A 23,846-nucleotide genomic window follows, 5' to 3' on the forward strand; every position below is an offset into this window, starting at 1 on the left:
TCCCATATTGGTTTAGATTTTGCAACCACTTTTTTATTCGGCAACAATATTTCTTCTCCGTGCTCCAGTATTTTATCGTCAATTATCGTCTGATTGACTTTTGAGGGTCGACCACGTGCTGGATTCATTGTTAAATCAAAGCTGATGCGTTCACGACAAGGGAATCAAAGATACTGGAGCAATGCGGAGGAGAACATGGAAAAAATCGGCAGTTAAGGGGAAATGCTAATTGAGTTTGGTGGGGATAAAAAACGCCGAAAAATCGGCAGTTTCATTGATTAAGACTGGACGGCGAAGATCAGTAAGGAGGCGCTGGAATACATTGAAATACCGCCACGCTTGAATCTATCCACCCTCCCGTATTAAATATCACAGGCAAAACAAAGCAGATATCAAACGAAAGGCGAGTGCAGGATGTTATATTTCGCGTACATCGAATCGAATATCATGGTACGACATGTTGACAGTATTCCTTGTGGTATCGATCAAAATTATTGGATTATTGAATCACTTGTACCTAGAATTATATTCCCTTAAATTGACGAGTTCAAAAACGAATCGATGTGGTAAGTGCCGGAGAGTGGATATAAACATAAACAGAGACCTCTTTAGACGATATATGGTTATATGCTCTTTCTCAAGACTCAAGCCGCTTTTGCAACCGAAAAATGAGGCCCATAGGCCCCTCAAGGCGCTAGTGGGTCTAGAATAACCCTCAGTTTTTTTAGCGATATTGGTCAAGTAAAGACGGTCCTTTCTCGTACATTTAAAATAAAAACCAAAGTAACGATTCAATTCACTGTGTTTAATATTATTTTAGTTCCATTTCCATTTGTAGAGTTACACTGCAAATAGAGGTACGGAACGTTTCTTTTGTTTAATTATCTCGCGTATTATCCTGTTTATTTTAAAAATGGTGAAAAAGAATCAAAAAGAGAATTTTGTTTTCTGCCCAGCAACTTTGACGCGCGACTCTCTAATTTTTACCAAGATTAGTTAGAAGAGGGGTTATTTAATTGAATAAGGGGTTGGACAGCAAAATCCCAATAACAGCATATCGAGAGACAATGCGCGTGCCGTCAGTTCCCTGCAACGTAGTTGTCATGGGGGTGAGTTTCGGGAGTTAGGGGTTGAGCAACAAAATCGGAAATGCGGTACATCGAGAGCAACTAATTTGCGGGTCTGAAATCAATTTTTTTCGAATTCTTAAAAACACGCGTTCTGTCATTTCTCTCCAACGTAGCTGGCATGGGGGTGAGTTTCGGGCATTAGGGGTTGAGCAACAAAATCGGGGTTGAAATATATCGAAAGCTACTAAATCGTGGGTCCGAAATCAATTTTTTTCGAATTTTAAAAACACGCGTTCTGTCATTTCTCTCCAACATAGCTAGCATGGGGGTGAGTTTCGGGCATTAGGGGTTGAGCAACAAAATCGGAGTTTAAGTATATCGAGAGCAACTAAATCGTGGGTCCGAAATCAATTTTTTTCGAATTTTTAAAAACACGCGTTCTGTCATTTCTCTCCAACGTAGCTGGCATGGAGGTGAGTTTCGGGCATTAGGGCTTGAGCAACAAAATCGGGGTTGAAGTATATCGAAAGCAACTAATTCGCGGGTCTGAAATTAATTTTTACCGAATTTTTAGCTCCACGCGTTATGTCAGTTCCATGCATCGTAGTTGGCATGGGGGTGAGTTTCGGGTGTTAGGGGTTGAGCAACAAAATCGGAGTTAAAGTATATCGAAAGCGACTAAATCGTGGGTCCGAAATCAATTTTTTTCGAATTCTTAAAAACACGCGTTCTGTCATTTCTCTCCAACGTAGCTGGCATGGGGGTGAGTTTCGGGCATTAGGGGTTGAGCAACAAAATCGGAGTTGAAATATATCGAAAGCTACTAAATCGTGGGTCCGAAATCAATTTTTTTCGAATTTTTAAAAACACGCGTTCTGTCATTTCTCTCCAACGTAGCTAGCATGGGGGTGAGTTTCGGGCATTAGGGGTTGAGCAACAAAATCGGAGTTGAAGTATATCGAGAGCAACTAAATCGTGGGTCCGAAATCAATTTTTTTCGAATTTTTAAAAACACGCGTTCTGTCATTTCTCTCCAACGTAGCTGGCATGGGGGTGAGTTTCGGGCATTAGGGGTTGAGCAACAAAATCGGAGATGCAGTACATCGAGAGCAACTAATTCACGGGTCTGAAATCAATTTTTACCGAATTTTTAGATTCACGCGTTATGTCAGTTCCCTGCAACGTAGTTGGCATGGCGGTGAGTTTCGGGTGTTAGGGGTTGAGCAACAAAATCCGTGATACGTCAGATTTACTTGATTCAGTGAATCATCTATAGAAAACAAAATACACTCTACGTTCCATTATATTTTAAGCGTAGTGTTTGTACGTGACGACTCGGGGGTGGTTTTCGGACCAGGGGTTGATTCTACCTGTTCGAAATGAGTGTATTGCTCGAACAAATAATTAGCAACAAATTCTCAACATTTTTTCGTTATTATTCCGTTATCCGTTGGTCTGGCTTTGCCAACTTTTTTTAAACCTGACATCGCCCTCAATTTCGGCGGAACTACTGGAGCAACTAAATCAAAATTTGGGGAACAAATTAGCAACTAAAGAGCACTAAATCCCCATATAGGTCATTTTTTATTTTGATGAAGTGGTTATTCCAGCTTAAGGGGTAAGGCCACTGTAACGGTCCAAAAAGAAAGGTTTTTTCACGAATTTTTTGCTTCCGAAATTGAAGGTAATTGAAAAAAAACTTTTAAGGGTGTTATCGGGCATACATTAAACTTTATTATCCAATTTTTTTACAGCGAAAAAAAAACAAAATGGCGGTTCCACAGCCATCTTCCCGGGGCATGTTTTGCTTGCAGGGCTCCGCGGCACGCAGCACCACTGCTGCACTTTTGAATCTAGAACAAAAAAAAAAAAAAACCGTTAATCTAGAGGGTTATAGCTAGAGAATGTCGATCGGATTTTAAAAAGTATTAATTTTTGTGGATTTGGCGTGCGTTTGAAAAAAAAAAATGATTTTTTACGAAAAAAACGGCTAGTTTTTTGTTAATAAAAAAACAATAAATAAAGTTATTGAAAATCCCGATCGACATTCTCAAGATAATGTTAATGTTCACATCTGGTAAAAATTTCAAGTAAAAAAAATGAAAATTGTTCGAGTGATGCTGCGTGCCATTTTGAAAAACCGTGTTTCGAGAAAAACGCGTTTAAAGTTTTACGACTAGTTTTTTATGGGAAAAAATTAAAAAAAGGAGGTAAAAAAAATTTGTACCGTTAGTCTGCAATTCCAGCACCATACATTTGTCCTTCGATGGCCAAATTTTCGTCTTCTTCGTCTTTCCTGGTCGATTTTTGGAGCGCGCGCGCACTTTTTGCCGCGTCGCTCAGAGATGCCTCGGCGTGCGTGATGCGTTCGGCGTCGGCTTCGATGCAGAAATTATATAATTGGGCACCAATTTCCACCTCCAACATCTTGAATATTTGCAAGACGTTGGTAAGGCCGCCATTGAATATGCAAACAGCGATATCCGTCGTGATATCCAGTACAGTTTTTCCGCTTGAGGATGATTTGGAGCCCAAACTCCAAACGTTAGCGTTGAAGCTTCCGTTATTGTTTTCTAAAGGGTTTAAACTATTTTTTAAGCCAATAAAAAAAAAATCGATTTTTCAAAAAATTTACAGTGGCCTTACCCCTTAAGAGACGTCAGCTTGACTAACAAACAGAGTTCACTCGTCATGAATCTCAGATAAAACAATGCTAACAAAAGCTATTGGAAAAATACTCACGATGCTTCAATCAAATCAGACGGTATGTTACTTCGTTAATTCACATTGGATGAGAATATATATTTATGTACAGAACATTTAATATATGAATAGCTTAGCCTCAACCTCTTCTCTATCAATTGCATGACTTTTTTGTTTATCAAATTGTATGTTTTGTCCGTATTTGTACAATACATTACTTTCATTCAGTGTTCTCCTGTGTGTGTTTTCTTCGCTTGTTTGTTGTTTCGTTTATTTGACAGTCATTCGTACCCCTGGAACCTATAACAAATATTACACTCCTGCAAGCCGACATTCCAAAGAGTACGTAACTGACAGCTGTGCAAGACTCAACACTTTACAGATCTTGTTAAAACAAGCAGATTGTCATCAAAGTTCTAAGCATTCACTTTACTTATCTGTTGGCCAGCACCACTATGTACTCACTAAGAAGACCAATATACATCTGTCAATATTGAAGTCAACAGTTTGCTATACATTTTCATATTGACCGAATCACCTAACCTTCTACGATGTGTACAAACGCAATGATAAGGTAAGAATGAAGTTGAGAATGGTGCTGTAACGATTCTTCTGTGAGAAAAATCGTCACTTTGCACCTTTGAGAATGTAGAATATTTAGTAAACCATGTAAAATATACTAGCCTCATATAGTAAGCTAACGTCATTTCTATTGTTTTAACTATATACGTAATATAACCCTAATTGTATTTCGTTTTATGTTTTACAGTCATCTGTCCTATTCTTATCCGAGTGTTGATCTGTTAAACTCACCAACATTACGCTGCGGCATGACTACGTCATAACACAAACGGGCAGCTACTCGGAAATTGGCACTCTATGTTTCACTTATTTTCTCGAGCTGGCTTTCCTCGACTTGCCAATCACTAACTTCATCTACCTTTCCATCAGCACTATTGACTTTCCAGCAAAAAGCGGTATGCACGGACCACAATACTATTACTAATAGACCACCTTTTACCATACGTAACAAACTGTGAACTTCATATACACAAATTGTATTATGACAGCATGAGTAGTTGAATGTTGTTAGTCTTGTATGTCATTGTTGTTCTTTATGCTTTATTCAGACAGTACCGTTCTTATTACTAACACACTCGTCACAGAAATTACTCTCAGTCTTAACGACAACAAAAATCAAGCGTTTCATCACAATAACAAGACTGAATTCAGCCTCATATAATAAGCTATAATCATGTCCTATGTTTGAACTACATCCATAATAAAATCCTGATTGCTTTTTATTTCATGTTTCACAGTCACCTGTCCCATTCTTGTCGAACCATTAATCTGTTGAACCCATTGATAACATTGCACTGTGGCAACTACATCACAACACAAAAGGGCAGCCACTTGGAAAATGGTGCTCTGGTATCACTCAACTCTTCGAACCGACTTTTGTTGACACACCAATCACTAATTTCATGTACCTACTCATCAGAACCATTCACCTTCCAGCAACAGGCGGTATGCATTCGGCATTACACTATTACTAACAAACCACTTGTTACTATATGAAACAAACTATAGACTTGATGAAAATATAATTGTAGTACAAATGCATGATTAATTGAATGTTTTCCGTTTTGTTTGTGATTGTTGTTCTCCCTTTTTATTACAGATACTTCCGTTGTTCTTACTAACACGTTTGTGATAGAAATTGTGCTTGGTAAAATTAGGATATGAACTAACCGGATACTTTGATTGATAGACTCGAACACCCATGAAATATGGTGAATTCCCCACTGAGAACTTGTGAATTTCTGTGTGGATCGTCACCTCTTTCGAAATTATATCTCTCAAGCATGTATATCTGGTTCGCTATTGCAGTACACAAGGCTGTAGCTAACAGCATGAATTTAAGATTTCAATGTTCATTCAAATAAGGTAGTGAAATATAAAAATTGAAATGTGGTGAAATAACTAGAACTCACGACATTTTTATAGCATCATGAGGATAAAACTGAACTACATTATTTTATTTAAAAAAAACTTGAACACATTTGACTGCCAACTTCAGCTGCTACCTTCAGCTTCATTTAAAGTAGCAATACTGCATTACACAGTATAACACCCAATTTCGTAATCAAACTGGAATTAGTAATGTTAATGTAACGAAGTGTCAGACTAACAAATCATCAGAGGATAATTTGATTTGAAATTGACTTTTATGAAGTTGGCCTGTCAAAATGGAAGTTTACTTTGTTCATAATAGTTCCTTAAATGTCGGACATTCCTAAATAAAGGTGCACAGTAGCAGGCTTTCTTAAGTATACGTTGTTAAAACGTCACTAATTTCATCATCATCCTTGATAAATTGGTAAATCAAAAGATACAAGTACTAGGAAATACCTAATACCTAAACGAAACAGATACACTGTAAAGAGCTTCCAATTATTTATATTCTCATCAAAATGTTCAAATTGTTTGGAGTCTACAAAATCTTGTCACATTTAGAATCTACTGATGTCTTTTGTATTCGAAATAAAATATTTACAAGTGTTATATATCGCCAACAAATTTGCAAAATCGTTTGAAATCATGTGAAGCTTATGAAATCATGAGGTTGTTATACTCAGAAAAAAAAATTTCAAATTTTATTTCCGTAAGAAACTTGGACCACAAAGCGGACTATCTTAGAGTTAAGATAAGAATCTGAAAAAATCAGGTAATATTTTTTCAATTATATTTTAAGTTGATTTGGGGGATGGAACGGCAAAAATTCGTAAACACACTAAATAAAGACCACTCTGTAAATGTAGCATTGATTAAGTATGTGACATATTAACTACAGGTATACATAGGAGTAGTCCACACATAAGTCCTGGGTCATACGAAGCGAACATACCGAGCCATAAATTTGGAACAAAATTTTATATAATTGAGTAAAATTCAAATATTATTATATTGAATGGCGGAGGGATATTGTAATAAACTGAATTTGAATCCAATTGCAATAAACAACCAACGGTGGATATCCTCAAATACCTAATTACAAAACAATTGAAAACAAACGAGGTACAAACCTTGATTTTCTAAAATTATACCAAACTTATGAATTTCCAACATGGCCCGATTATATATATATATGAATGTAATGTAATGTAATTTATTATCGAGGCCGTAGGACAAAGTCCTCTAACGGCCAAAAGCCCAAAAAAGAAGAAAAAGGTACACAGAGTGTACATATTTTAAACTTGACACTAGCATAATGTTAACATTGAAAATAGCGTTGATATTAATATTAATTGGTCTCACAACGTCATTTTTGCTACAAGAGAAAGCAAGAGAACAATAAAATAGATGATAAAATAAACATGGAAAAAAAATAAAAATAATAAAAATAAATAAATAAATAAGTAAATCAAAAAAGAAGTTAATTGCACTGACTCCACAAGCGTCTTCTCAAACAGCCAGCTAGCAGCTAAGACAACGCACTCACTACTTCGACACGCTCAATAGTCAGCAAATAATTGTAGCAACTCGTCTTGAACACGTCTGAAGATGAAGCGGTCGTGATAGCCGGCGGCAAAGAATTCCAGTAAGAAGTGCTCAAAACAAGAAACGAGTGCTGGAAGGTGAATGTGCGCGGAACTGGTGCAATGAGCGTATCAGTACGATTATTGTCTCTATACCTGGCTATGTTGTGGTTCATCCTTACACGCTCACATAAGAGAGCATTCTTATTCATGACCAGCATTCCGTAATAGATGCAACCCAAAAGATACAGCCGACGATTGTGCGGCGCGAGCCAACCCAGGTCAAGCCTGAGCCCGCTGATGTGCACTCCAAGTGGCTTGCGCAGTATAAACCTCACACAGTTATTCAATGCAACTGTCAGTTTCTTCTCAAGGTTCAAGTTTAGGTTAGTAAGGGCAGCTGCATAGTAGTCGAAGACAGGAAGCACTAAACTAGTAACAAGTTGCCGCTTCAGAGGGATATTTAAGTCATTGACGGAATGACGAAGGCGATACAATATTCTCGACGCCGAGCTGCACGTCTTCACAACCTGGCCTGTCCACGACAACCTTGGGTCAAGCATAACTCCGAGGTATTTGAAGCTGACCACGTACTCAATCACTTCACCGTCTAAAATAAGTCTTGGGATCTGATCAAGCCCAACTGAGTTCACATTGAATGCACTGCCCAGGATCATGGCCATAGTCTTTCCAGCATTAATCTTCAGCTTATTACGCTGACACCACATAGTCACAGCCACAAGATCTTCATTCATCCTTTCGATACCGCTATTTAGCTCAGTGAGCTTACACGTAAGGTAAATAGCGCCATCATCAGCATAGAAAAGATGACTGCAATACCTTAAACACTTGGGGAGATCATTTATAAACAATGAGAAAAGCAACGGGCCAAGTACACTACCTTGAGGCACACCAGTGGAGCACTCACGCCATGCGGAAACATTATCACCATCTCTCACTGCATGCTTTCTTCCCGATAGATAAAAGTACATCCAACGAATAACTTCATACGCGAAACCAAGTCCATGAAGCTTACGCAGCAAGAGCAGAGGATCAACAGAATCAAACGCTTTCGTCAAGTTAATAAACACAGCCATAGTAACTAACTGTTCATCTATGCCACACCGCACGTCATCAACAAACTTAATCACAGCAGTCGTACCCATACCAGGCCGAAAGCCCGTTTGACACCGATCCAGCACATCATGGTCATTAAGAAAACGAATAATCTGATCCAACACAACGCGCTCACAAACCTTAGACATTGCACATAGTATCGATATCGGACTCATATCAGCTACAGTCTGCGGGCTGCGAGCCTTGGGTATCGACGTGATAAGCGACGATCGCCAAAGCGTCGGGTAGCACCCACTGTCCAACGATGATTAATTAGATCTGTGATCCGCGGCCCAAACAGAAACTTGAATTTCTCAGCACATGAGCTGAGATGCCATCAACACCTTCAGCCCGCGAAGTCCCCAGTGAAATGCACTTCGCTACCTCACGAGCGTCAACACGAGCAAATGAGAACAGAACACCGCCCCCTGGCCTCGCTGAGCCTGCTATCTCTTCGTCTAGCGACGGAAGCTTGGCCTTCAGTTATTGTAGCATAATAGTCATTTAAATCCTCAACACTAAAACGCAAGGCATCACGCGACTTAGCAGACGTTGCTGTCAACCCAAGCCTGTCCATTTCAACCCAAAACTGCTTCATATGCCCAGCACGATTGAACATTGATTGAGGATAACTTGCTTGACACTTTTTCCAGAGTGACTGAGCCTGACGCGGCGACGTAACATAGTCTTCCCAAGCCTGACGATGACCACTTCTCTTAAATCGCCGGTAGCACCTATCACGATCTCTGCAATCGTCTCTTAGCTCCTGCGTAATCCATGGAGCCGGGCGACGCTTAGCAACGAACTGACGCACAGGAACGCACAGATCAACAACATTTTTGAATAAATTATTCAGCTTAATGAGACGTGAGTCTAAAGATCGCAGTGTACCACTAACATCCTCGTCCAGCTCATGCAGTCTCGAGTTAACCATCTCCGCCGCGGCAGCAAAATCAGCTTTCTTCAACGACAAACTCTTCACAAGCCGTCCAACGGGCTTTGGATGTTTATACTTGAGATAGAAGTAAATCAGGTCATGCAAGGACAGAAAGGGCTGACCTGACTGACCCCACGATTCAAGAGCAGCAAGATGACTAACAGCACAAACATCAATCCAGGTGTTTGCATCGACAGTGTGATTAGTTGGCTACAAAGGCACAATACTCATACCAGTTCTCTTCAGAATGAATATGTAAAACAAACTGTCACTTAACTGATTATGATACATAAGAGCAATACGCAACAGTAATGGAGAAAAATGTACAGCTAAGCAATATTCAAAGTATGATACTAAGTGCTGTGAAATAGAAAGACTGATATAATTACTAAAGTAAAATACGTTACCTTAGCAAGCTTGTCCTTCAGTCAGCTGAAGTAAGAACAAACTCGAAAGCCCGTATCATAGGTATAATCACAAATAACCGTGAACAGATGTATGGAAGAATTAGATCTGAATAAAAAAGTATCAAATTTATGTTGTACTATACCGATACCTGGTTCATATCAGGTGAAATAGGAATGGATCATACACATCATAAAGAAGGATATTAAAATATTATTTATGAAATGATTAGTTTACTCAATATTATATTATGAAGATTATAGATTTTATTATTTTTTATTAATTTACAGCTTAGAACATTAATAATTGAAATAAAATTGTATGGATCCCATATCTGGTCCTCCTCTTTGCCCTCCCCCTTGTCCTCTTCCGCCTCTTCTTCCTCTTTCTATCCATGCTCCTCTCCTCTGTCCTCTTACGCATCTTCCTCTTCCTCCTCCTCTCCCTCCTTTATCTATCCATGCTCCTCTCCGCTGTCCTCTTCCGCCTCTCCCTCTTCCTCCTCCTCTCCTCTGTGCTCGTTGGCCTCGCCCTTGCTCGTTTTGATTGTCCCTCCGCCAGACCAACTCCTCCATAAGTTCGAGGATTTGTTGAATCTGTAGATCAAAGTATGAACCGTTGGTAACAAATATAATTCGATTTCAGTTACCAAGTACGGAGAGTATTAGATCATGATTGTTTTATCCTTGGTACAAAGCATACGAACAATATAAAGTAAATAATTTGTTGCATGTTCATTAAAATCAACAGGTTGAAGAGATGAAATACAGAGGCATTGTGTAAGGTTATTTCAAACAGATATACGTGCAAACATGAAACTATAGAGCTGTATGCAGAGTCCGAAGAATCTATCGAAAGATCTGTTACAAACTAACTACGTAACGAAATATGTTCAAAGTAAATGGTCCACTTGCATACGATTTGTTGTTACAACAATTCGACATCAGATCATCTGGCTTGTAGAACAGAAGGTTTGGTAACATTGCAAGACTGTACGTACGTCGGCGTCGGGACGTCCATTTATACGCCGCACCACTGGCGCTGGTTCTGGTGCTGGTGCTGGTGTCGGAGCATTGTTGGCAACGGCATCTTGAATTGCCTCATCGATTTCTATATCGGCTACAATTGAATAGATCATTATACACTGTACTACAGGTAATATAACCATTATTGATATTATCGAAAATACAACAATTCAATAGAATAATGGATTAGTGTAATATTTATAAGTGCATCACAAAAATATAAGAGTTACAATGTCGAAAAACGACAGACCATACAAGATCATTGCCTACTTAGTTAGGAGATTGGACGAATGAAATAAATAATATTAGATGGCAAACAATGAATTATGAAACTTGATGCCGTTACAGTAAGCCATCTTATGTTCACAAATCCGGCTGTCCTTCCCAATAGGCAACACTAATAATTCATTCAATATAATAACAAGTAAAGTAAAACATATGCTAAATCACGCACATCGAACACCACTAAACACAAATTAGAACAATAGATCAGACACATGACGATATAAATAAGTAATTTGAACAATAGCTAACGATTTTGTACTTCCACATTCTGCTCGAGCGGAATCGAATGGAAGAAGGAAGATTATCCCGCGCCTGGTTGCATATCAATTATAAAAAACATTTGAATTTTTGAACCAACCAATCAGGTTCTCAGTAGTTTCGACTTAGGACGAATCAAAATCCGTGTACACAGAAAGTTGACCAATCGCATGCCACTGACAGCAACACCGATCAACACATTGATTACTGTATTCAAATTAATAATGTATTATATGGGTAGCATGTCATAATATCACACGACAAAATAACACCGACAAAATATCACAGACAAAATATCACAGCGACAAAATATCACACGAAAAAATATCACAGCGACAAAATATCACACGAAAAAATATCATAGCGACAAAATATCACACGACAAAACATCACGACGATAAAATATCACAATCCAATTATTCTCCCCTCGGATATACAGCGTCCTGTATATCCCACTGATTCCCACTCTCGCGTACGATACGTCTATCGGATGTGGGGGCAACGCGAGAGTGGGAGTGATTTCTGATATACAGCGTGATCTATCGCATGATTAGAATTTAGTATTGATTCTGTATTGCCTCGTTATGCCTCTCAAATTTCTCAAATCTCAGAAAGGTAAGCCGCTACTTATACACGAGGGCTTCGTATATTCGCGTCATCGTGAAAACGAGGAAGCGATTACTTGGCGCTGCACTTTGTACAAGAAATTATCTTGTAACTGTTATATTCGAACTACTTCCGATAAGCGCACAGGTAATATTTCTTTTTCCCTTTCCGCTGTTTTGTTATTTGTGAGTATGTATTCTTATATCTACATTTCGATGACCAGGCTCTGTCGTTGGTGATAAACCCGAGCATAATCATGCTCCGAACGTTGCGTCCGTCGAGAGTCGCAAAGCCCAAGAAAAAATGAAGAAACGGGCTGCAAAATCCAGTGAGGCTACTGGTGTTATAATCGACGAAGTATCATCAGGTCTTTCGGAAGCTGCTGTTGCCGAATTACCGAATCGTGATACTCTGCTACGAAGTATGCAACGTGCTCGAGCTGCTATTTGCATTCCGTTTCCAACTCCGCACTCGAGAAGGGAAATGATCATTCCGGAGTCGTACACCGTTACGTCAAAGGGGGAAGTGTTTTTAATGCACGATAGTGGAGGCGCCAATCGTTTTTTGGTTTTTTCTACTCAGCAAAACCTCCAATTGTTGGCCGAGTGCGATGTTTGGCTCGGGGACGGCACTTTTACATCTGTTTCGTCAATTTTTTTGCAATTGTATACAATTCATGGCCTGCGTGCTAATAAGATATTGCCTTTGATTTATGTGCTTGCTCCGAACAAGACAGAGCGTTTGTATACAAAGTTCATGCGGTGGCTCTTGGAACAAGACCTTCAATTTAATCCGAGAAGGATCATAATAGATTTTGAGTTGGCTGTGATATCGGCATTACAAACGTGCTTTCCGAATGTAGAGATAAGCGGGTGTTTATTTCATTTTGGCCAATGTATGTGGCGAAAGATTCAAGCTTGTGGCCTACAATCTCGCTATAGTCGAAGTACCGAATTTGCGGTACATATTAAAATGATAATTGCTTTGGCTTTCGTTCCGATTGATGATGTTGTTGCTGTGTATAAAGCGTTAATCGAAAGCGAATATTTCAAGCAACATGCCAATGAACTGAAAGATATAGTTCGGTATTTCGAGGAGACATACATCGGTAGCGAAGTTAGGGGGCATTGGCGTTCACCTCGAATTCCGGCAAGCATATGGAATTGTTATGCGTCCGTACTTTCTGATGAACCACGAACGAATAACGCCGTTGAAGGGTGGCATAACGCTTTTAATCGCCGAATCAGAATTGCTCATGCATCGATGGGACAATTTATCGATGCGTTGAAACGTGAGCAAAGTGCGACGGAGGTGGTCATGGCGCAAATTCGTGCGGGTTGCGAAGTTGCAAGACCACGTCGTCGAGTGTATCGTGATTACGATGCGCGATTAAAGCGTGTCGTTCTGGAATACAGTCGCGAAAATAGTGTTGATTATTTACGAAACATCGCGTACAATATCAGTTTGTAATTTTTCTAATTCTAATTCTAATTTCAAATCTAATTTTTCTACTATATATATTTGGTTCCGCAAGACTCTGATTGAATAAACATCCCTTGCTCTTGCTCAGTCTTGTTCTTGCTCTTGCTCAATCTTCCTCACTCACCCAAACCAGACCCACTCCCACTTTATACGACACCACCAAAAAGATGACCTGATTGCGTCCCAAGTTTCTGGGCTTTCGGGGATATTTTATCGTCGTGATGTTTTGTCGTGTGATATTTTGTCGCTATGATATTTTTTCGTGTGATATTTTGTCGCTGTGATATTTTTTCGTGTGATATTTTGTCGCTGTGATATTTTGTCTGTGATATTTTGTCGGTGTTATTTTGTCGTGTGATCAGGTGACATGGAACCATTATATGCTATTCATGAAATGTATCAAATAACTATTTATCGTACAGGATATAATTATTTGATGAATTTATTACAGAAAAGTCATGTATAAATTATTCGTATAATCACGAATGGGTAAAATCATGTTTTACTAATTCCGTGGTTATACGCAACGATTCACTTGACATTCTCAATCAGATAAAATAGATGACTTTGAGAACGGCAGTTCAAAAAATCAAGACGGCGGCCAGCCGATTCAGGGTGCGTTCCGATATTCCCTAACAGTGCTCAAAACTCCCTAGGACAAAGGCAGAGCAATCCACGAAGTCAGTAGCGCAAAAGAGATGAAAGATTGTTGGCATCACCCGGGAAGTAATATCTGAACGCAACCTTAACTTGGAGATACATTGTGTGCACATATCGAACAGATATAATTTTAAATTATTCGACAAGTGAGCTGTGTTAATGTTAATTGGAAAGAATTTGAATTAACACGAGAATACGAGATTATTGATATTGTCTTCAATAATATCAATATTAGACTTCTATGAGTGAGCAATTGATATTGTCTTCAACAATATCAATATTTAATTTCTTTCGGTAAACTCTTGATATTGTTTTCAACCATAGCAATATTCAACTGCCTTTAGTAAACTAGTGTTGATATTGTCTTTAGCAATATATTACGATTTCTTTTAGCGAACTAACGTCTTACGAAATAACAATTAAAGGACTTAAAATATCATCTTTCTCAACGTCAACTTCATTAGTATTAAACGACCGAGTGAAAAACTATAGGCCTGACACACACACACGAGTGGCGTATTTACAATTATATTAATCATCGCAACGGGTTGGTTCATTTTGATTACCAATTAATCGTTGACTATAAAACAGTGTCAAACAACGGTTACATTATAAGAAGACGTCGACTGTAAGTAGACTTTTAACGGTTTTTTTATATAACCTCAATAATACCATAGCATATTAAGCATATATTGACAAACATTACTTGTACTCAATAGAATTATACCAGGTTTTAATCCGAAAAAATGCCGAAAACTAAGAAACAAAGCTATGCGAAACGTAAGCAACGAAAAACTGAGGCGATACGATCTGCGCGAATAAATAAGACCGCTGCTCCGAAGCCCGCTACGGCAGCTAGTAAAGATTTGCATTCGGTGATACAGATTGACGATGACAATGAGACGATAGATGTGCAAAGTATCATACGTAGAAATCAGGCAGCGATCAGAGCCTGCATTTCAGATACAAAACGTGAGTTGACTGATGAATGTATAAACGCGTTCCTCAAAGTTCTTGCTACAAACACAACATTTGAGCCACAAGATTCGATATTTTATCAAGGGACACATTGGTACCGCCGAGTTACCAGTAATAAAGATATACAAATAATTTACCGTGGGGATGTGGGTATCGATAATATCGGTCACTGGACCTGCATATATTACGATGGTGCGGTAGTACACGTGTATGACACGTTGAAAATGCGATTGCTACCTATACAGCATGACATATTGAAATGTTTGTACGGAAATTATTCAATTGTGTACGAAAATGTACAAATGCAACCTGATTATGTGTCATGCGGAGTTTTTGCCTGTGTTATTGCTACATCACTCGCACTAGGTGAGAACCCTGTGTCAGAACAGTGCTTGGTAGATGACGATGGACGGCTCAAGTCTACACTGATGCTGCGACAGCATTTGGTGAAAGTGCTTGACGAACAATTATTGACGCTTTTCCCAACAAATCAAACGAGAACGTCCGCGCACCATGAACAGCAACAGACAAACGCACTGCGAATCGCGATAAAGATCGAGAATAAAGAATCAAAGACGTACGATCAACCAAAGAGAACTTATGCATCAGTTTGCAAAGAAATGGTACCTAAAATCTCCTCAACTTCATACGGTGTGTTAGACAATAAAGACAAAAAGCTTGAACAGCACCCTAATACCAGTCACGAAATAAACATTCATGTATGTACAGGGATTAATTACTACGAGGGCAGAAACGATAATACAAAACGAGTACGTTCTTCGTCAACTAATCGCCCATTTCGGAAAAACAAGAGCGATGATACATCGGAGTGCGCAACACAATCGGTTAATCACAAAACCAAATCGGTAATAAAACAGATTAGAAAAAGGGTTAGATGTGCTGAGACAAAAGCCAATGTAATTAAATATCAGAAGCGGGCGAAATATACGGCAAATCCGGAAATTAAGAAGGCATATCAAAGAACGAGGTATGCGGCCGAGCCCGAATTGAAGAAAAAAACGGAACAAGCTAAATATGCCATTAACCCGGATATTAAAAAGAAACTTGAAAAACAAAAATATGACGCTAATCCCGAAAAAAAAAAAATTAAACAACACAAAGATGACGCTAATCCAGAGATTAAAAAAAAACTTGAAAAACAAAAATATGACGCTAATCCCGAGATGAAAAAGAAACACCAAAAACAAAAGCATGACGCGAATCCCGAGATTAAAAAGAAACATCAAAAACAAAGCTATGACGCTGATCCCGAATAAAAATAACACATCAAAGAACTAGATATTTAAGGCATCCTGAGGTTCAAAAAGCAAAATACAAAAAAATTTACTATGCTCGTAAAGAATCTAAGAGTCACAGAAAATAAATTGTAACTAATAATATTAGTAGCAGTAGTATGCCGGTTCTGGACCACCGCGTGTGCGTGCGTCCGTGTGACCGGCCTAAGCTGACTTAACGTGGATATGCCGGTTCTGGACCAACGCGTGTGTGTCCGTGTGAGGTGTGTGTGTGTGTGTGTGTGTCCGTGTGAGGCGTGTGTGTGTGTGTGTGTGTGTGTGTGCGTGTCCGTGTGAGGTGTGTGTGTGTGTGTGTGTGTGACCGTGGTTCTCAACCCGCGGTTTTCTGACGTTTTTTGTTATCATCAGTGGGTGATTACCATCGCAGTGCGCGTGTGGGTGATTACCATCAGAGAGTGCAATGGTAAGTAGAACTCCCGTTCACGTCTGGTCAGCTGCTCGATCACGTCTGGCCAGCTGCCCAATTAAGACGCCGAGGCGGATTTTAACTTCCACATAAACCTGTCGTCCAAAATTACCTTGTTTTCGCGAAAAACTTACAATGTCGCCCGATTAACCCCTTCGCATAAACCTGTCGGTTTTTCGCGATTTAGCGCATCCCAAAATAACACGATCCCCAAGATCTTTTCACCCCACCCCAGCATTATCGTTGTATAAAAGCAGTTCGCCAGCAAAAATCCGCAGTCATAAAATCTCTTTCATCAGGTGAAACTTCCATCTGAACAACAACGTTGGTGTAGTTGCGGCCCAACTCGACTGGGCCGACCTCAGGCGGCTAACTGGCAAGCCTCTGCGAGAACACTTTGCCCAGCAGTGGGCTCGAGTTCGTTGCAACACAGTTAGTGCCGTCCGTGAAAAAAATGTACCAGGCTACATTTGCCTGCGATGTTTCGTCGTCCAGTGAGTATACACAACGCCTCAAAATCATCTACCATCAACATCATTTACAAAACATCACTTTTTTGCAGCGCCAACATAGAACACTTCGACAATAATGTGCTATTCCACATATCGTTCGTGAAGCCTGACTCGTTCACGTGTCGAGTTTGTGGAGATAGCTTATTCGAAACAACCCGGCCAATAGAGGGTTGTACTAAGTGCGAAGAACTGATGGTCAAATTGAAACATGTTGCTGAAAGTATTAATTTTTACTTTTAATTCAACGTCGGAACACGCCTCCAACACCGCACTCGCACATTCCCCTGAAAATATAATGTCTGCAGTATCATTTCCGGCCTCAAGCTCAAAGGTCATCAACTTCCGCCTCCTAATAGTCGATTACCCCACCATTCATTTTCCGCGAAATGCAGGTTTATAATTAGTCATTTATATGCTCTGCTTTGATATGCAAAAGAATTACATTGTATGCAGAACGTTCTCAAATGAGTTATTGCCCACAGACATCATTGTTTCATACTCCCACCACCATTTTCCTCGGTATATGAAAACGTCATCATACATGAACTGCAAGAATTGGTAAATATACGCCGCGCCGTCGGCGTTGATCGCATTCTAACCAATGAATTATATTTTGTCACAGACAAACTTACTCGATGAGCCACCAACCGCGTCGAACAACTCATTTTTCGGAGGCTTTGGTTTGAGTCAACTGCTACCCGAATGGGATGTATTACCGGAGAACGAGCCGAAGACTGGTATTCCCGAATCCATCAAACTACTCACCGACACACATTCCTGTTCTCTCAACAACGACGTCGGCAACGGAGAGGTAACCGTCCACATTAAAATCTACAATAACAAGGATATTCTACGAACTGACAAAACTGACTGGTGGCGAACCGCTCTGTCCAACATGCAGTTCACAACCAACCGAAGCTCTTCCGAATATCAGCTTTTGGGTGACCTGACTGCGAAAGTCATCTCCCGAATCCGCAAACTCCCCGGCAGCAAACCTGAACGCAAACGCCGAACCACTCAAAAAAACAAATTTAAACCTTATTGATAAAAAAAATGTATCGATTGAATAAACAACTTTATTAAAAATATAACAATTTTTTATTTTTCAGTGTACATCTATTTCATTCATCGAAATTACTCTTGTCCTGATATTCATTGTACCACAGTCTCATGAGTTGCACGTTTTCAAACGCACAAATCCCTGCATGCAGGGCCGGATTACGGTCTGGGGCGCCCCTAGGCGAATCTCATTTTTTGCCGCCCCCTCCCCAATTACTCGTCATCCAATCCATGTATAGAAATCACAGTGAAGTACAAATTTAAAAATATAATATAATGTAATATAAAATTTTTATTTATATATTATATTACATATATATTTATATATATTGCATATATATATTGATATACATATATTACATATATATTTATATTACATGTATGCATATTTATTATTTATATAATAAAACTCGTGACTCCCAAGTACAGATAATTTATTTGTATCATTACTCAACCGAAATAACCTCTGCGAGACTTCACACGCGCGAATTCTGTAACAAGGTTGTCAAATTGGGCATTCTTTGTAATTTCTGATTCGATACACAAGATGGCAAGAGCATTAAGACGCTCTTGTGATATGGTCGATCTTAAATAGTTCTTAACTCGGCGTAATACCGAAAATGAGCGCTCAGCCGAACAGTTAGTTGCTGGCATACTCAATAATATTCGAAGAGCAATGTTGACGTTCGGATAGACTGGACCCAAGTTTCTCTCGAACAGCATTGTGCACAATTTACTTGCTGAGATTGATTGCATTTTTAAGGTTTTTAAATGTGCCCCAAGATGTTGACATTCAATTTCAATCGACTCTTCTAAATCTCCAGAATAGAGGGACTGCAGATCACGTGTTTTCGATCTGATTTCATCGTGGTCCATCTCTCCAAGTCGTGTCAAAAAATTGAATTTTTTGCACACCGTCACGTACGATTTTGAGCGAGAAGTCAACTCATCGATAAGTTTGTCTATCATAAAGTAGAAGGTGTTGACCTTGAGATTCTCTCTGCCGGAAAAAAATATGCTCGTTCTCGCGATTTTCTTGAAAACTCGTTGCACGCCTACGCGGTCGCGACGTATCTTGTACATACTCGTTGATACCACACTTCTCTTGAGCTTTGCGTTTGTACACATCGAATTGATCTCGAAACCCTTTTATATACTTGATGAGAGAGTTGTATAACTCGACGATAATGGGCAACTCGATATCCATAGTTTGGAAAGCCTTACTTACGGCGTGAAACCTGTTCAGTATTTCGTTCCATACAACGGTGATAAAACAATTTTCTAATGTATTTAGAGAATTCAGTAATCCTGTTGCTGTTGCGCGCGTCTCAGCTTTTTCATCAATGTTCTCACAAATTTCAGTAAGTGCATCGAGAATTTCATCCCACGATTGACATAGGCTCTTACAGGCATCCGAATGAGCAGACCATCGAGTTTGAGAGAGACTTTTCACTACAATCCGCCGTCAATGACGTTAAGGTTCAGGTGTTTTAATAGAATCTCCCACCTATGAGTTGATACCGAAAAAAATGTATACAAGTTCTGTAAAACCGCGAAGAATCGAACAGCTGTAGAACATGACTCGACCGCGCATTTTCTGACGAGGTTCAATGAATGAGCTGCGCATGGTACGTAGTGAACTAAGGGATTGATCTCTTTAATTCTTGCTTGAAGACCGCTGTATACTCCGGACATATTACTCGCGTTATCGTATGACTGACCACGACAGTTTTGGATATCGAGATCGTATTCTTCAAGCGTTGATGAAATGTGAGAGATTATTTCTGCCGCTTTGTGACCGGTGTTAGGAAGGAATTTGATGAAATGTTCTTCGGAATATCCCTTTTCGCTTACGTAACGTATGATAAACGTTAACTGATCAACGTGAGAAATATCTGGGGTAGAGTCAACGCTAATCGAAAAGTATTTAGCAGATTTCGCTTGCGATATAATTTTCATGGTAACGTGCTTTCCCATCAGATTTATCAGTTCATTACAGATAGTTGACGATAGATATGATGTAGATCCTCTACCCTTATTCCCATGCAATCGTATGTGTTCCGCCAAAAACGGATCGAACTCTGCGATCAATTGAAGCGCTGCAATGTAATTTCCACCGGATTCAGAGTGGAAATGCTCGATTGAACCTCTAAAGGCTGAGCCAGACATTGCGAACGATTTTATAACCGCAACAACACGTGCGAGAACACTCCGCCAATAAATTAATTCGTAAAAATTGTCGAGTTTTGGCATTTTATGAAGAATTTCCGACTCATTTTTTAACCTCTCATGTGCTCTTTTCTTGTACTCAGCACCACTCAACTTTTTTCGGGCGTTGTTCATCGTAACAATGATATTGATTTGATTCTAACAATGAATACGAATGAATGAATATAATAATAGAAGGAATTAGATTGATCACAATGAATATCACCATCAACAATCTTGTACACTCTCAGAAACTCGGGACTCCCAGGTTTTCTAATCTGACATCTGACGTTCCTGCCCTACCGTTATAACTCCCAACGCTATTGTAGCTTCTCCACTGGGCCGTCTGATGGCGCTGAGTAGCAAATCTCAAATAAAATTTTAAGAACGCTTTATTCAAATAAAATAAAATAAATAAGCACATTCAGCATTAGACGGAAAAAAGTCAAAACAAATTTAACAGAGTCAATTTGCGCTTTTGGTAAAACTGAAGAAAAAAGAGTGTAGCACAGGTTTTTGCTAGAAAAGTAAAAAAAATCGTAAAAAAATCGAAGAATCTGCCGCCCCCCAAATTGTGCCGCCCTAGGCTACAGCCTAGGTTAGCCTAGGCGGTAATACGTTACTGCCTGCATGAAAGCTGCAATCAACAATCTTCTTGTCGTAGGATTTTCTCAACATTCCAATCGCTGGACAGCCCAGTTCCATCATATCCACCGCATTCAAATTTTCCGCATATTCCTCCAACCAACGAATTTTTTCCAATCCCTTGACAAGCACCAACGGCGTTCTGCCCAGGTGATCGCGCATAATCCTCCTCAAGTTGCCGTAAGTTGTAAAACCATCAGTCCACTGGAATCCATGATGATTATGCGTAAGATACTTCACTTGATGGCGCAGTTCATTCGACAACAGGTTCCAGGCGTATGGATCTCGAAATATGTAATGGCTCATAGTCTTTGCTACGTTCTCATGAAATGCGACTTCTTTCACCACGAATTTATTCCCAACGCCGATAAATCCCTGCACATCCACGAACATACAATCCATTACAGCAATTTTCGAACAACGTTCGTTAGAGGTGTGTACTCGACGATTCGATCGTGCAGTATGAGACAATATGCAGCCGTGCCATCCTCTATATCCGTTTCGCTCTCAAATTCTATTCGTATGTCAACTGTAGCACTTTTTATAGATTCATTTTGTCGCGAACAATCTATCACTATTATTGGTGCATCCTTGATGTAAGTTTGCATATCCAGAATGGGTCTATTTACAGTTCCATAATACGAATTCTGGAACTTAGCATACATATCGTACAGTAGAGAAAATTGTTCATTTTTACAGCTTACGTTAAGATTTTCATATGGATATGAATCACTGTTCAGAAATAGCTTAACGTTGCGTAAATCGCAATGGTCGAAATAACTCGCATGATTCTTCACGTTTTCCTTCCGATTTCTTTGCAATGCAAATATCACATATCTTGGTTTTTCCAGTTGCGTTGCTATTTTGATGGGCCAAACTTGCATTTTAGATTTCGGTAAATTGGGATATTCGTGCAACGACCAAGATCTGAAGCACATCTATATCGGTTGATTATTCTCCAATATTCTCAATAGCGACAGCTTTTCAACATCCGATGGCATCACATGCGGTATTCTCCATTGTAATTTTGTTATTCCCAAACGCATGTCTTCCGCAGCTGCACCAGTTTTGTAGCAATTTTTATCGGTTCTGCTTCGTATGAGAATGAGTTCGTGTCGAGCGTTGGCAACAATTTTCTTATAATCTTCTGCGACACCCAGCACGGTATTCAACGGAATACACAGGCTGAAATCACCCGTGTGGTGCTTGCTTTTATATCCACCATCCTTCCATCCGAATATTTCCATGGCATTTTTCTTACTCTGATCCAGCGAAATATAATTTTTCAACGTTGATGTTATTCCTACATTCTTACAACGATCAATTTCCACACCATTCAATTCGTAACGTATTTCATCGAAGAAAAAACAGGGAAAGTTTTTTTCCAGCTCAGAATCAATTTGATAATTTCTCGCACCCGCAACAATTTTGAAAGCTTTTCCCTGAATGTAGATGAAACTCTCACTCGGCAGCACACACAAATCCTGCTGTTGTATCAAAATTCGTATCTCGTCGTTATTGTTGTAGGAGGAATTTGCATACGGATTATGTGCATGCACGATCGCCTGGTTGATGCTGTTGTCGTAGACCGGCGATGCATCGATTCTCAGGATGTTGGACATCATTTTCGAAGTTTAAGCCCCAGCAAAATCAAAATCTTCTTGCTTTTTGAAGTAAGCAAACGTTCGGAATTTAGTGACCCTTTTGTATCCCTCGGCGATTCAGTACTGACCGAAACAGTGCTGGTTGCTTGATTATATGCGTTGTTGTATGTTAGCATTTTCAATCTTCTTTCAAGTGAAGTCGTATAGTGATTTCTTCCCCTCTGAAATTGACCGGTGCTCCGCTCTGGTCAACTATACTCAGCGTTATGTTGTCAATCACGCGAACACTCACCGGCATGTAGATGATGCTCCGGGGCGATTCCGAAATTTTATAACCTGGTGGAACGTCTGGCGAAAATTCGTGTATCGTGTGAGCCTGCGAACTGTTGCTGAATGCGCCATATGTTACGCTACACTCCACTTTAATGGAATTAACTTTAGATATTTTTATCGGGTTTGTCGACTCGTGCCATTCCCCTGCTTTACGTATCTCACTATCATCAAACCCTAACAATGGCGCTATCGAGTTATCATCCAAGAAATCAATGTCCCATCTACACCAAACTTCCGATTTAAGTGTATTATTGTTGGCTCGAATTATTATGTTTGGTCCTTCGACCACCTTTTTACCAGCGCTAACATTTTGTGAAACATCAATCACGTATTCCATATGTTTTTGCAGATATTTGTTTACATCCTCAATGGTATACGACCCCGTCGGTATAGTAATTCGATTATTGTAATTATAACCCAAGCTGTTGCATGTTTCATCAATGTTGGGTATTGAACTGTATGACTGAAACGTGACCAGTCCCATTGAATACGATTTGCGGTGATTTAGAATCATCGGTGGAAAGTAATTCGCACTCAGGGTCGATGTATTACTCGTTAACGTGAAGGTTATAGACATTATTCCTTCGCTGCGAGAAATTTCAAACACAACTCTCCGCAATTGGATGCGTTGTCAGACTGATGCCTGTCATGATTGTACCAGATAACATTCCTTCCGCCGAAGTATCGCACAACTTCGTT

At 39.5% G+C, this 23,846-nt stretch overlaps 2 protein-coding genes across 2 annotated transcripts; one reads left to right on the forward strand and one right to left on the reverse strand.

The window, feature by feature from the left end:
- The first annotated feature begins 11,121 nt into the window (after positions 1-11,121).
- Positions 11,122-13,414, forward strand: LOC124412788. The gene is made up of 4 exons (XM_046892905.1): positions 11,122-11,142; positions 11,446-11,547; positions 11,950-12,091; positions 12,168-13,414. The coding sequence occupies exons 1-4, from the start codon at positions 11,122-11,124 to the stop codon at positions 13,412-13,414; spliced, it is 1,512 nt and encodes a 503-aa protein (XP_046748861.1).
- An 8,734-nt stretch (positions 13,415-22,148) lies between these two features.
- LOC124412789 lies at positions 22,149-22,832 on the reverse strand. Its single transcript, XM_046892906.1, has 2 exons — positions 22,628-22,832; positions 22,149-22,513 (listed from the first exon to the last, which is right to left on the reverse strand). The coding sequence occupies exons 1-2, from the start codon at positions 22,830-22,832 to the stop codon at positions 22,149-22,151; spliced, it is 570 nt and encodes a 189-aa protein (XP_046748862.1).
- Positions 22,833-23,846: the final 1,014 nt, after the last annotated feature.

The sequence above is a fragment of the Diprion similis genome, chromosome 11 (assembly GCF_021155765.1).
Source record: "Diprion similis isolate iyDipSimi1 chromosome 11, iyDipSimi1.1, whole genome shotgun sequence".
NCBI classification, from domain to species: domain Eukaryota; kingdom Metazoa; phylum Arthropoda; class Insecta; order Hymenoptera; family Diprionidae; genus Diprion; species Diprion similis.

Coding starts and splice junctions, on each gene's coding strand:
- LOC124412788 (XM_046892905.1), top strand. CDS start 11,122: ATGAAACTTGATGCCGTTACA. Junction 11,143..11,445: donor TGAAACTTGATGCCGTTACA/GTAAGCCATCTT, acceptor CCAACCAATCAG/GTTCTCAGTAGTTTCGACTT. Junction 12,092..12,167: donor TACTTCCGATAAGCGCACAG/GTAATATTTCTT, acceptor TTCGATGACCAG/GCTCTGTCGTTGGTGATAAA.
- LOC124412789 (XM_046892906.1), bottom strand. CDS start 22,832: ATGTCCAACATCCTGAGAATCGATGCATCGCCGGTCTACGACAACAGC. Junction 22,514..22,627: donor AGCTTTCAAAATTGTTGCGG/GTGCGAGAAATT, acceptor GTAAGAATGTAG/GAATAACATCAACGTTGAAA.